Raw genomic sequence first — 15,717 nt, 5'->3', positions numbered from 1 at the left:
ATAAAACATAAAAAATAAGTTGTCCCAATCAAATCTCAAGAATTGTGTTGTTTCAGTTCATTGTAATTAAGTAGTTTGAACAAGTAAAAAAATATTTTTTTTTTTGAGTGTACAAAGTGAACAAATAAGAAAAGCAGCGTTATAGCTTGAGCTGTGAGGCTTCTCTAAATAACAGTGCAAATTTATTCAATTCATGTTTATTCAAATACCGCTTTTATAATGTAAATTGTGTCAAAGCAGCTTAACATAGAGTTCTAGTAAATTGAAACTGTCAGTTCAGTTTTCAGAGTTGAAGTTCAGTTTAGTTCAGTTCAGTGTGGTTTAAATTTCACTGCTGAAAGTCCAAACACTAAAGAACAAATCCCTCGATGCACAGCTCCTCAAGTCCCAAACCAAACTGAACAAAACTTCACCAATTGACGAAAGTGAAGGAAAAACCTTAAGAGAGAAACGAGGCTCAGCTGGGCACGACCTAGTGCAGAGCTGCAGTCTAGGCTTTGGAGGCTGGAAAACGCTGGACGTCCATCGTGGAGAAGCTGCAGGTGTGACTATTTATGTTTATACAGCTGTCCTTCACAGTAAGAATGTCTCCCTCCAAAATACTGCATCATTATGTTACATTTTACAAACGTCATCATTATACATTTACCTAACTTCCTTCATGACATTTGCTGTGTTACAGAAGATAGTGAGTTGTTCCAAAAGGTAGGCATTTTTTAACTAATGCCACTTCCCAAAAATCTGAATCACTCAAGCAATTTTGATTCTTGGCATTGAGAGGAGGGACTTTCTCATTCTGAGGAAGCACATGGCTGAACCAAATTCTGTGTAGTGCAGAAGGAGTCAGGATGTTGTGAATTCACACGTTTTGGAGATGATGTGATTTGAAGAAGATTAAAATCCACAAAATAGTTGTGATTTAATTCAATATTCAAGGCCTAACGGGGTTTGAACACTGAATTTGTGCATGTTTTTTCAGAGAGTAACACATAGGCGTGCAATCTAAAAATTGAATGACATCTGAACTGCAAAGAAAATTAATGCGCAAAAGATAGAGATCAGATTAACTGAAATTTAACCGTAAAAAACCGCAGTGCCTATAAAGGGAAACGCTGTCTGTAGGGGCTAGCCAACAACATCCTGTGAAAAAAGCTACTGATGCGTAGAGCTAAATTTTATGCAGATGCAGACTTGAACTTGAATCAGTTGCATCTTGTTCACCATGGCAAGATTTTTAGTATATATTTTTATCTTTAGGCATAATGTAAAAACTATTTAAAAATATATATATATATAATTAGAGAATATTTCAACAACAACACAAATTACAGTGCTTAGCATAATTGAGTAAACACCATTTCTCAGTGAATACAGGCAATGTATTTTGGTGCATTTAGAGATTTACAGATTTATTAAACAGATATATTTATTAAAATAATATTTTAGTCACCAAACATATTTAAAAACATATTTAAAAACAAGATAATGCAGTTAAATTCAAGCAAAATATTGCATAAATAAATTACAACCTACAAAATTTCAACTAAATTGTTTATTTTTTTTGCTTCTCTTGATTTTTCCTCCTTTTAAAATTTGTATTTAATATTTTTCTATAACATAAATTTGAGTGTACTAGTTTTTGGAGCGTTATCGTAAGTTATTTTGTTAGATAATCAGTACTGACTAATCTAATGTATAGGCACAAATATAATATTGTATAGCTTCCTAATAAAAATATGAATTAAAAAGATCGATTTGTGAGGGGTGTACTTATATGTGCTGAGCACTGTATATTCTTCAAAAATGTCACATTTAATTAAATATGTAATTAATTTTTAGTAGTCTAATTATTTGTGGACTTTTATTGCAGTTTCTGTGTAAGCATACCTTCGACACCAATATCTTTTTCAGCCTATATGAGAACTTCTTTCAGATTCCTTCTACGATTTTTAAAGAAGGTTTCATTTCTTCAAACATATTTGGAATTGTTATTTCGGTGTTTCTAAGAAGCGCTCATGCTTTCTTGTTGTCAGCATGCATAGAAACAACATCATGAATTTGGCTAAACTCTTCGAGAGTGAAACAGTTTCCCAGAATAGGGATGTTTAAAAATGCTGTTGAGTGCAACTTCGATGTCTGACATCACATGCTCATCATATGCATGCTTTACTTTAAGGCATTTGCATAGTTTGTGAATTAAGCACTGACAGAGGAAAGGGAGGGAGGGGAAAGCTAAATAAACACAGCTACTGATCTCTGTTTATCTCTTTCCACTGATGTGGTCTCTCGGGGCATATGTGCTGGGCCTCTAATGCAGACTGAACATGTGTGTTTCTGTGTCTTTGTGTGTGCAGTAGATAGTCTCTATGTCTTCAACTATTTATTGTTTACATATGAACAAGAGAGATACCTAAACTTGACATTGGATTATTAAATATTTAAGAGTGCTGAGGACACACAACATGTAAGTACAAATTATAGAATTCATTTTAAAATAAAATTTTACATCTTCTTTTTACGTAGCTCTGGCCATAAGGGTCATTACTTAGGAAGTTTTTTTTTTTTAAAGTTACATTGTTTTTAGATTATTTGACCATGTTTAACATAACACACAAAAAGTTTTACTTCAAAATTAGTTAATGGCTATTGTTCTGTAATTGTTTGAGAAATTTACTAGTTATTTCTGAATGAAATTGTGTTTTACATCATGTTTTAAAGATAGTGAGTGTGATCTAGGTATTGATGATGCTTATATTTATTAATAATGAAAAAAAGGAAAGATTTAATAGAAAAAAAGGGATCATCAGTCATCTCCAAAGTATTATCAACATCATTGTTAATGTTTTTACGTTAACTCACTGATCTGTTAATCGTCTAAAAATGTCTTGTTTATCTTTTTCACTAGTTCATACTTTTGTCCTATATGGGATCTGTTTTCATAACATAAGGGTAAGAAGTCACATTTTATTTTAAATGTTTATATGCTGGTTTATTATTTGTATGATCAGATTCACATTTGTGTCTGCTCGAGCAAGTCATCTGTCATTTGTATAAAGAGACTGTGTTCATTTTTTATGTAATTGTATGAATGACACTTCATATTTAGTATGCTTGTTTATTATTTGTGTGATGAGATTTGCATTTTTTCAATGACTGTCTGATATAGTAAATTGTGCGTCTAGTGAAATTGTGGAAACATTTAAAATGTTTTTTATAGTATATACATATAAGTATATAAAGTATATACAACCAAACTGTTGATATGATTATATGTCTAACTCATCTGGATGAGCTTAAAAATCGTTCTTATTTTATTCAGCACCAAGAATGATGAACGTCTGGACCTTTCAGCATTTCTTTTGGACTATTACTGAACTCCACGAGGTGTGATCCTGCATCGAATAATTTTTTTAAATAAATGGTAATTAACGCTACATAAGAAGATGATCAATTTTCATTTTTAAGGATGGGTTGTGCTTGTAGTGACCAGAACCATCTAAAAGGTCATGAGCATTATAAATCAACAAACTCTAACACATCTCACGTAAGTATTGCTGGTTTTAGAATTTAATTTAATTTAATTTAATTTAATTTAATTTAATTTAATTTAATTTAATTTAATTTAATTTAATTTAATTTAATTTAATTTTTACTTTATTGTATTTTATTAGTTTAAAACAAGCTAATTGTTTTTAGTACTTAATTAGTATTTATGCTGTGTTTCTTTTTATGTTTGTAAATATTATGTTCATCTTAAATTATATTTTAACATTTTATTATATCTTGTCTTTTTAAAAACATTTTAGTCATTAAGTTATATATTATTATATATTATAATTGTTATTTACAGGCGTCAAGAGATCACAAGAAGCAAAACAACAATCAAGGTAATGCATATGTTTTATCAACATTCAGTTACGAAATTTGGCATTAGGGGAGAGTATCTGTTTATTGCTACTTATTTAGTAATATTTGAATAGTCATAATGGTTTTGGGTGCAGTTCCTGTGTTCCTACTAAAAATTTTATAATCTTTTCTAAAAAAGACAAGAAATAAAAACGTAAACTTTTAAATTACTATGGTCACATCATAAAACATAATCTGTGTTGTCTAAAATAAAGGCAGTAATGTACATCACAAATGCAAGGAAAAGCAAACAAAACATGCCCCAAAATATTTCAGCTTTTGATCAAAATGAAATGTGAAAATGTATGAGTTGGTATAGGAGCTCTTGGTGATCAGCTGGTTATTGTGTATTAGTGTATAGGTGAATGTTTAAAATAGATGTAGTTAAATTCACTTCTCTTAAGATAAAAAGTTATTTCTTAACCCTGGTTTACATGATGAGATTTTGCAGATGAAAAATGATCTGAAATGAATGTTTTAACAAATTGAATTTTCTTTTCAGATGAAGATGTTGTTGTTGCACAATATGACTTCCAGCCTGCTAGTGAAAATGATCTACAATTCAAAAAAGGGGACAGACTCAGGATTATTAAGGAGTGAGTAAACAATATAGATACTAAATATGAATATGGACTTAACTAAAATACAGCAAAATCTTCAAATGTGTTATAATAACAAGAACTGAAGTTGTAAAGTATTGTGTATTTATTTGTACAAGAATCTAAAGCCCAATATAGTTAGAACTTGTTAACTTTATGACACTCAATTTAAGCAAAGAATCAAATGATATATATAATGGTACAGTATAGATGAAAGTGAATGGATTGATAAAAGATGACATAATTTAACATTATAATCAAATTATGGGGTATTTGGGGCAGCAAAAAATAATAATAAAAAATACTGAAAAAAATAATAAACTTTGCATTTCTAACTTGTTGAAATGAGTTTTATACAGATATTGAGATGTTCTGTTGATAATGATGAAATTTGTTTGTGTTTGAATAATTGTTTTTAAGTGTATTATTATTTTGTTCGAAATAAATGAATCCAATTAAATAAAATCTGGCATAGATCTGTGTTCCAAAAGTGCCTGATTTCACAAGGCAATGTACAGTTGATGTCAGAATTATTAAACCCCCTGAATTATTAGCCCCCCATGTTTATTTTTTCCCCAATTTCTGTTTAACGGAGAGAAGATTTCTAAACATAATAGTTTTAATAACTCATACAACTGATTTATTTTATCTTTGCCATGATGACAGTAAATAATATTTGACTAGATATTTTTCAAGACACTTCTATACAGCTTAAAGTGACATTTAAAGAGTTAACTAGGTTAATTAGGTTAAGTAGGCAGGTTAGGGTAATTAGGCAAGTTATTGTATAACGATGGTTTGTTCTGTAGACTAAAAAACTATAGCTTAAAGGGGGCTAATAATTTTGACCTTAAAATGGTTTTAAAATTTTTTTAAACTGCTTTTATTCTAGCTGAAATAAAACAAATAAGACTTTCTCCAAAAGCAAAAAATATTATCAGACATACTGTGGAAATGTCCTTGCTCTGTTAAACATCATTTGGGAAATATTTAAAAAAGAAAAAACTAATTCAAAGGGGGGCTAATAATTCTGACTTCAACTGTAACTCATATTGTCAGAAAAGAAGCTAACTCGTACAAATTCCTACAATTTCACTCATATGTAAATGTATGATTTTTGTGCCCCCAAACCCCACCCTTAACCCTACCCCTCATTGGGACATGAAAAAATCATACTAAAATATATCAATAAGATCATACAAATTAATGTGTATTAGTTACTAAATCAAAAAGTTATCAATTGCTGAGAGATTGAGATTGTTAAAATACCCACAAAATGTTTTAAAATTTTTTTTTAATATTGCTGTTGTGCTTCCATTTAATCTCACTCCAGATTTGCATTAATTGTTTTAATTGCAAAGTCATCTAAAATAGTACAAACATCAATCTTACAGTATAAAGAAACAGCAAAATCTGATAAGTCTTGTTTGTTTGTTTGTTTTTTTTGGGGTTTTTTTTAGAAATGGAGAATGGTGGTTGGCGAAGTCCTTGGTCACAGGTTATGAGGGATTTATTCCATCTACATATGTGGCAAGAGCACAAACGCTACAAGTGGAGAGGTACAGTATGAGCAAATATGATAAATACATATATTATTTTTTGGCAATTTCTAGCGATAAATAGTGTTTCCCTGTTGCTTTCTTCTGTATTTCAGCTGTAGACTTCAATTGTTGCTCTGCTGTTTTATTGAACGTAATAATATCAGCATCTTTGGAATGTCCCTTGTCCAGTCAAATTTAGTGAACTGGAACTAATTGTTGTATATTTGCTGATTTACTCTGTGAAGAATATTATTAAGGTTCCTGTTTTTGTTCCAGATGGTTTTTTAAGGACATGAATCGCAGAGACACAGAGCGTCTTCTGCTGGCACCAGGAAATAAACCTGGTTCCTTTCTTGTGAGAGAAAGTGAAACAACCAAAGGTCAGACATTTCCACATTATCACTCATTGTGTTGTACTGTATGTCAGTGGTTCACTGGTTAGGATCAATAATGATTGATTGATTGCTTTATTTATTTATTTATTTGTTGCTGCAGTTTACTACAATTACGTTGTAATATAGTGCTTATTGCTTACAGCTAGTTCAGTTCTGGGTTATGACTATCATTAATTATTTAGCAACATTTGAAAGAAATACAAGTGTTAGTGTAGAACTTAAGGATACAAAAATAGGCTAAAGCCGAGGTGTTTCTGTATCTTGTAGTTTTTTTTTAATACCGTTTGGACTATTTATTAGAATAGTTTTTCGATAATTTGTTATTTATATTTATCTTACAGAAGAGATGATTTATTTGGTTTATTCATTTTATAATTTTTTTTTGTTAGAGGACTGGACTCTTGAAGGCTTTGATTTTGTTACTATATGTAATTTTTTTGAGGCACTGTGTCATGAATGAGGACTCTTGACTGCAAAATAAATCTAATAAAGTAACCGATACTACATAACCAATACTAAAGAAATTATACTCTAGTATTGTAGATCTGTGTAAACATTTTAGAAACCACTTAAAAACTTTATATCAATTTAATATTTTTTATGTTTGAGGTTTTTTTAAATAAAACAGTTTTTACACTTATACAAATTGAGCATTTTTAGTGTTTAAAAGAACAAAAAAGTGTCACCTTTTAAAAACATGCTTGTATTGAATTTTAGACCACACAATATCAAAGTTAAATAATAAATATTTGGCCAAATAACCCACACTGTAAAAAGAAAAGTTGACTCAACTCAAAATTGAGTAAGGCCACTTGCTGTAGTGCTTTTTTGAGTTGACTGAACTTGACTGAGTTTTTACAGTGCAGATTTTTGTCATAACAAGTGAAAACAAGTTAAAAAAATCTGACAATTTTTTTAGGGATAAATGCTCCAAAAGTCATTACTGTGTGATTGAAAGAAATGTGATCTTTATAGAATCAACCAATAGACCCTTTTCACATTTCCGGGTTGCTCAGTAGCGAAAGGCGTCATAGCTGGGTAAACTTAGAGCACGGTGAATGGGAGAGTACAACAAATAATTTCTCTATTCTCAACTCTATTTGCTGAAATAATAAAAGAAAAACTCCACGATGGTGTTATCAAGACTTTCAGAAAAAGAAAATTGTGTGAGACTATTGACGGCAGCCAGAGGAGAGAATAACGTCAAATTTACTCTCAGCCCAACACTGTAAAAAATGTCTGTGATTTTAACAGTAAAAGTCTGTACAATCTACAGTGAAAACCTGTTAAATGATTAACAGCTCATTTCAGTACAAAATACAGAAAATAACTAACAGATCTAACCTTTGTTTTCGAGAAACTAATCAGAGTGTCTGAAATCTCACCACACACCCTCATTCACTAGTCCCTAAATTAGTCAATTTGTTTAGTCCACTAGACAGAGTGAATGACCACAAATAAGTCAATTGATGAACACCTGCAGCTAACAAGCACAATCACTGAAAGAAAAGAACAAGAAATAAAACTAGAGACACAGACATTATTAATGACATAATTAAGACAACTCCATTAAATAACAGCATTAGCAGCTTCACTGATTACAGTTTGACTTCAATTCTCTCATATCTGAGAGAATATTTGATAATTAACAGAGGTTTATATTTTTATTGAAAAGGGGCAGCTTTAGTTGAGCTTTTGAACCTTTTCTCTTCTATCTCAATGTTTCTCTGGCTGTTGTAACTGTTTTTCTGAAACTCATCAGTTATAGCAAGAAAAGCAATTAAAACCTTTATATACTTATTACAGAGTTAATTTTATGTCACAAAAAATTTCAAGTTATTTTAATTAATTTATGTGATGTTATTTGGGACAGTAGTACAGCTTCCAGAAGGGTCAACAAACAATTATGAAGGAATTAATAATTAGAGTTTCAGCGACTCATTTAAGACACAGACATCAAGGATCAGGAAATGAACCTCAACCATGGTTGCTAAAAAAAAAAAAAAAAGACAAGCTGCATAATTCAATCATTGCGCAATGCATGCTAGGTACCAGCATAGTGCAAAACTGCCAGCATGCATTGCAGAATAAATAAATTATGCATTTGAACATTTCTTTCTTTGCCTTTATTTTATTTTGTTTTTGGGGTGTAATATTTCAATAGGTTGTTTTGTATTGTTCTGGGTTGTTTTTTATTTGATTTTAATTTTTTGTTTGTCACCATTATTGAGATTCAAACACTAATTGTTGTTATAGCAACCAAAACAAAAACTACTTTAAAACAAAAAGTTGAAGATCCCGACTAAAGCTGACTCTGTCCTCCATCATGGTGACTTCAAATGAACAACAGAAATTTCATTAAGAGCTTTTGTTCATGTGACAGAATAAAGTCAAAGGTCGGTAATAAGTGAAGCTCCTGATCTTTGTGGAGTTGTTTAATGATCTCTGCTGAGATCTTGAGAAAAAAAAGTTTTATTGTGTAATTATATTTATTTTTAATTAGAGTTTTATTCTCAGTTGATTTCATCTTTGATTTTGGCTGTAATTTGTGTTATTTGGTCTTGTTGTTCTTTCCTTCAGTGATTCTGCTTGTTAACACTTGTTCATCAATAATTATTAATCCTCCTTTAATTAGAAACTTAATTATCTCATTAACTTCATCACTGTCTGAGTGTTCAACTCTCTGTAGTGAGGACACTAGTGAGGATTTTGTTCTGCGATTTAAGGGGTTAAATATGTTTGATGAAAAATACAGACTGTGGAATGTATTTTTAACAGAAATATTCTGTAGATTGAAATTACGAATGTAAAATGTTAAAAAACAGTAGATTACTGGCAACCACAGCTGCAAGTATTTTTTTGTAAAATCAAGAAAAACAACAGCAAAATACTGTAAAACATTTTTGTGGCACCATTGTGGAGGATAGTAGCATCTGTGTGCAAGTCCAAGATGAACTCAGATAATATGATGTTATGCTGCATCTTCCTTTGTTTAAATGTAACTGTGTATTTACTAATGCAGTAAAAGTGTGTTTGTTAATTACAGTCACACATGAACACAATAATGCATTGAATGACTTTACATTATTTAAAACGTTTTTGTAGTGAACTGATGTAAAATGGTTCTCAATATCTTACTATATTACTTAGATTAAATATATAAATATTGATTTTAATGCCAGTAAATGCCAATTAAAATGTAGTTGCTTTCTGCAAATATAAATAATTAACTCAAAGGTTTGTAAATTATCATTGAATGAGTTAATAAATAAATTTCTCTCTTGTTAAAAACAGTTTTACAGAAAAATTGTGTATTTTTTACAAAAAAGTTCTGGCAACCATAGCTGCCAGTACTTTTCCGTAAATTTTACAGATTTTTTTTACAGTGCATAGACACTGCATTAGAAACACCTCACATGAACAGTAATTTGCTTTTTGTAATTTGATGCAAATATTTTATTATACATTCATAAATACATTCATACGTTTTTTAAACATCTAAACATTAAAACTTTTTAAGGATTTAAGCTTATGATGACTATTAAATGCATCATATACTATACTATCACTGTATTGTTTGTGTTTTACATCAGACCATTATAACTAAATAAATATCTGAAGGAACTCTTGAAATCCAGCATTCAGAATGTTACTTTTATTTGTCTCTGATCAAATTCTTTGTTGATAAAGGATGCATTTTTACAAGTTTACAGCCTGATCTGCTGATCTTCAGTTCAAATCACGCAGAGCGCTGAAAGAGCAAATAAATGTCAAGCTACATACTGAGATTTGCTTGTGTTTTTGCTCAGAGCATAAGTAGAGATATTAATAGCTTTTCTAATTTTGTTTGTCTGCTTTTAGAGCCAGGGGAAGTGCGGAAACTAAACGTAACCAGAATTTATCTGTTTTTTTTAATGCAGATTATTGTAATATTCATACTTCTCAGAGTAAACATTGAAATGAATAATATTGTTTAGTTTTGTGCATAAAAACATTAGAACCTGATAAATAACTTTGTACTTGTAATATTTATATCTTGTTTATAATGTTATTTGTATTTTAAATATATATATATATATATATATATATATATATATATATATATATATATATATATATATATATATATATATATATATATATATATATATATATATATATATATATTGTTTTATACAGTTATATTGCTACACTGTAAAAATATGACAATAAGTCATGAAAACAAATATATTTATGTCACTTTGACTTTAATTTCATAAGTTATCCAGTTTTTTCAGTTATACAAAGTTTAACTAGTATTTTTAGTCAGTTTGACTAATTTAGGTTGAGATTACTAGAAAAGTTCATTTGATTCAACTGAAAAATGTAAGGCAGAGAGAATTTTATTTACAGCATACATTTACGGAGGATTACACTAACAAAACATCACTGAACAGCTTGTGAGCAGTTTAAATAAGAAGTTATCACACTATAAAAGGTGCATTAATCAACTACAGCTATTTTAGCTATTTCTAAACTCACCAACGATCTGTTTGTGAAACTCTTTTATGATTATTTTTAGTTTTCTTACCACTTACGAAACAGATTCAGTTCATTTGCGCATCTATTAATCACATATTTGAATATAATTTGTCTTGTCGTGAAGCTGGTGTTTATTTACAGTTTTTTACAATCTGAGAAATCTTAGAAATCTCATATATTGAATATATATATATATATATATATATATATATATATATATATATATATATATATATATATATATATATATATATATATATATATATATATATGATATGGTTAAAAAAATTTGATTTTTGCACTTTAAATTATTGACTATTTTGAGATTTTATATACAGTATTTATAATCCAATTGTAATTTGCATATGTTGCCATATATCATGCCATATGTCAGCTTTTCTATATGAGGAGGTGCAGTGAGAAAAAAATGACAGTAAACCTACATTATGATGGAATGAATAAAACTAGCTCAATGTATCCACTGTCTGCACTGTTCCCTCTACACTTATGTATAAACCATAATGAAACCTGTTTCGTATACTTTGTATAACAACAATATTTAATGATCGTTAAAGATTGTTTATTGAAACGATGTGCATCTTGTGTGCTGGTGATCTAAAGATCTGTTCCTGTAATATCTGTATGATAAAAAGTTCATGTGAACCAATGATCCTGCAAATGCAAGACTTCTTTAAGGAAATGAAGGCAGCATGCAGAGTTTTGAACACTGGAGAGTCTGTGTTCAAAGTAGTGACTGTTTAGAGTTTTGAAAATTGACAGGGGTCCGAAATTTGTGGCAAAACAATTGAAAAAAAAAACTGTAACTCATATTTGCGAATGCTCCTTCACAGGTGCGTTCTCCCTGTCCATCAGAGACTCTACTCCAGAGCAGGGGGATGTGGTCAAGCACTATAAGATCCGAGCCCTGGATAATGGCGGATATTACATCTCTCCGTCCACAAGCTTTTCTTCTCTTCAAGAGCTGGTGAAGTATTACTCTAGTAAGTGCTCAGAGCTGCAGCAAAAGGCCTTTTCTGTTTCTTCCACTGTGTAGTTTCTGTGGTGGAAGCTGCAAAGACATGATAAACACTTGCTTTAACCACTATATAAATAGGTCAGAGCTCATACACTGCACCATTGCCCCCGTTTTGGTTTGTTGTGTCTTTTTATAGAACTGTTTACAAGTAACCAAAGTCATTTTTCTACGTTTTGATTTTGGGAAGTATTGTAAAGCCAGTAAACATAGTTTCATTTTAATTAGCTACAGTAGATGCTTGTTTTATTTTTTATGTTTATTTTTTAATTTTTGTGTCTGTATTCAATCACACCAAGAATGATAACTATATTAGCATCCACGCCAGCAGTATATGATAATGATAAAACATTTAATCTCAATATATTTTATGATAATAATAATTATATAGTATTATGATAATTGAGTTTTGTGCTATTGCTAGTTTGGCCTGTCATGGATATATAAAAATGACACTAAAACCTCTTGTATGTGACGGTGAATCACTGAGTGTGTTTAAATATGCTAATTTGTGGTCTTGGCCACTTGAGAGCACATGCATGACAGGAAGTAAAGTGTCAGGTCTGAAAAATGCCAAAGCACAGTGCAGATATAATGTGTGACATCTAACACTAAACCCACTCCTTTAAGAGTGCTATTTACAGTAAGGCTAAGCGTATCCCATCATGCATTATGTTCTGGAAATAAACTTTTTAGAAATAGACTTTTTGTCTAGATCTCACAAGATGTTGTGGAAATCGTTGCAACGTTAATTAAAAATGATTGATAATTACATATTACTAAATAGTCAAATGTGTTGCGGAGATTATTATTTTAAAATATTGGTATTTGGTCAAATGTTTGCAACTGCTCTTAGAAACAACAATTAAAATGTGTTGTTTGTTTATAAACAGGGTATCTGCAGGGTCTTAAAATGTCTTAAATTTCAAAAGCAAAATTTTAGGCCTTAAAAAGTATTAAATCTACTGAAATATTGTGTCTTAAATCTTTTTGACAGGTCTTAATTTTCCTTTGTTCATTTGTTATAGCTACCCAATCTAGTCATTAACAACCATACAATCACCAGCAATCCATCTCAATACATCTCAATAAAACTTAACTTTTTATTTAAAAATAGCATTTAATTACTTTCCTTACAGTAACATTTGCTTAAAAGTTCTCCATTTATTTACTGCCTATATACTGAACCTAAAACCTATATTTTTAATGTAAAATTATTATTATTGTAGACTTTATTTTATTAATTATTGTAAGTAATTGACAGCTATGTTTTGTTCTATTTTTGGTAAGGGCTATAGGGTTTGTGAATGGATATATTTGAAAATTAATAAAAAAATATCCAAACAAAATTACTGATAGGGCAAGGGAAAATCTATTTGAACTGGCATATTTAAAAAAAGTCCTTAGCATTTAGCCCTGTATAAGTCTATACTTTCATTCATACATATTAAGACATGAAATGTCTTAAATTTAATTTGGTGAAAACTGCAGAAACCCTGATAAATCATCCAGTTTTGTAAGTGTAAAAAATAATAAAATATTTATATATCGTAGATTAGAGTACAATGTACAGTGCTCAGCATAATTGAGTACACCCCATTTTAAAAATGAATATTTTTTCTCTATTTCTCAGTGAATATAGGCAATGTAATTTGGTGCATTTAAACAAAACACATGTATTAAACAGATATATTTATTCAAATAATATTTTAGTCCTCAAACATATTTAGAAATTGAAAGATAATTCAATTCAATTCAAGCAAAATATTGCAAAAGAAATTACAACCTACAAAAAAATCAACAAAATTGTTAAAAGAATTTTGCTTCTTTTGATTTTTCCTCTTTAAAATTTTTATTTAATATTTTTCTAAAACATACAAATTTAGGTGCACTAGTTTTTGGACCGTTATCTTTTAAGCTCCAGATTTGGCTTCAGTACTGACTAATCTAATGTATAAGCACAAATATAATATTGCATAGCTTTCTATTTACAATATGGATTTAAAAGATAGGTTTGTGAGGGGTGTACTTATATATGCAGAGCACTGTAGGTGCAAATATGTATTTAACATACATTAATTCTTGCAAAACAATGGATCTCATTTACTAACCAGATGTGCCAGCGAGACGCACACCAACAATTTATTGTCTACATTGCAATATTTTAAGCAAAACTGTGCCATAACTCTGCTAATTAAACCTTTACACTCTGTTCTTACTGGTGGAATGTGCAATCAAAGAAGATTGACCAGCAGGAAATGTTAAATTTAGCCATGAAGCCTCCAACACTTATTGGGCCAGTTTCAGTATCTATATTTAAACTGAAACTCTTGACAATTACATATAAACACACACACACACACACACACACGCATGCACGCACGCACGCACGCACGCATGCATGCACACACACACACACACTCTATGGTAGTGCTGTCAAACGATTAACTGAGGTAATGGTTAATTGACCAAAATAAAAGTTATAAATATATGCTTGACTAAAATAAAATTAAATATTTGTTTATAGTACAAATTATATATAAATATATTTCATTTGTATATTATATATTATATATGTATATTACATATATATATATATATATATATATATCATTTAAAAGCAGAAAGTCAGCCATCAAACTTAACTCGGTTGTGCCAAGAATGAATGAGAATCACTGTCAGTGGATTCATGTTTTCGCACTTGGTAAGTGTAGGTATTGTTTTTGCCCACTAGAAAACATGGATCAAACAGATAAAATACATTATGTAAGTTATTAAATAGTGGACAGGCCCACTGTCTAAATCACTGAATCCTTCATTTAAAGCTGTTCAGAACAACTGATTTATTTAGAAACAAAACAAGTGACTGTCTTCATGAATGGATCATTGTAATATTAACTTACTTGATTAATTTTAAAAAAGTCCTATTTAACAAAACTCTTTGTTGTCCTGCTTTGATTGAAATTATTTTCATTGGTAAAACAGAAAAAAATGACAATATTGTGGCTAAAAGGTATTTACATTCTTATTGCTGTAGGCATGGTCATGAAGATTTTTGTGTTTTTACTTATAGGGACAGCGGATGGTTTGTGCCAGAGGTTAGGAAATCCCTGTAAAAGCACCGCCCCTCAGAGACCCTGGGCTCAGGATGAGTGGGAGATTCCCAGAGAAACACTGAAGCTGGTGAAGAAATTGGGTGCTGGTCAGTTTGGAGAAGTGTGGATGGGTAAGAAACACAAAGTTTAGTTGCGCAGTGCTGAGTTTGGGTAACAAAATCATTTTATTTCCCTTTTCAAGCACATGCTTAATATAAGAAGGAAATTAAATAGTTAAGTAGTAAGGGATTGCTCAATTAATCAATTGATACAATTCAAATAATACAATTTTTTCAATTTGAATTAAGACTAAACCAATAGTAGGCACCAGATTTTAGTATTCCGACATCAGCATGTGTTTAATCAGGCAGTATTTCCTCTATTCTATTAATATCATTTTTGACCAGATATAATTTTCAGTATTTGCAGCACAATCTCATGGCAATTCGTAACTTTTTGATTTAGTGGCTAATTCTTATGAATTCGTACAATCTAATTCGTACAATTTAGTATGATTTGCTCATCCCCCAACGACGGTTGGGTTTAGGGGTGATGTATTCAGATGCTAAATCTAACAAAAGACTAGCATTCTGCACACTTCAGAGTCAAATTCTTATTTTATTGGCC

At 30.3% G+C, this 15,717-nt stretch overlaps 1 protein-coding gene across 1 annotated transcript in view; it reads left to right on the top strand.

Moving 5' to 3' along the window:
- The first annotated feature begins 2,283 nt into the window (after positions 1–2,283).
- The window catches only part of blk (BLK proto-oncogene, Src family tyrosine kinase), a 21,389-nt gene continuing 7,955 nt past the window's right edge, over positions 2,284–15,717 (top strand). Inside the window, exons 1-10 of the mRNA XM_056481714.1 lie at positions 2,284–2,464; positions 2,906–2,949; positions 3,320–3,384; positions 3,466–3,544; positions 3,851–3,887; positions 4,409–4,502; positions 5,966–6,064; positions 6,323–6,426; positions 11,814–11,963; positions 15,069–15,221. Of these exons, the coding sequence (XP_056337689.1) occupies positions 3,467–3,544; positions 3,851–3,887; positions 4,409–4,502; positions 5,966–6,064; positions 6,323–6,426; positions 11,814–11,963; positions 15,069–15,221 (715 nt within the window). The 5' untranslated portion in view covers positions 2,284–2,464; positions 2,906–2,949; positions 3,320–3,384; position 3,466. The remainder of the gene's footprint in view (positions 2,465–2,905; positions 2,950–3,319; positions 3,385–3,465; positions 3,545–3,850; positions 3,888–4,408; positions 4,503–5,965; positions 6,065–6,322; positions 6,427–11,813; positions 11,964–15,068; positions 15,222–15,717) is intronic.

The sequence above is a fragment of the Danio aesculapii genome, chromosome 20, assembly GCF_903798145.1.
Source record: "Danio aesculapii chromosome 20, fDanAes4.1, whole genome shotgun sequence".
Taxonomy (NCBI): Eukaryota; Metazoa; Chordata; class Actinopteri; order Cypriniformes; family Danionidae; genus Danio; species Danio aesculapii.
The sequence above is the reverse complement of the archived record's forward strand: the minus strand, read 5'-3'. Positions and strand labels throughout refer to the sequence as shown.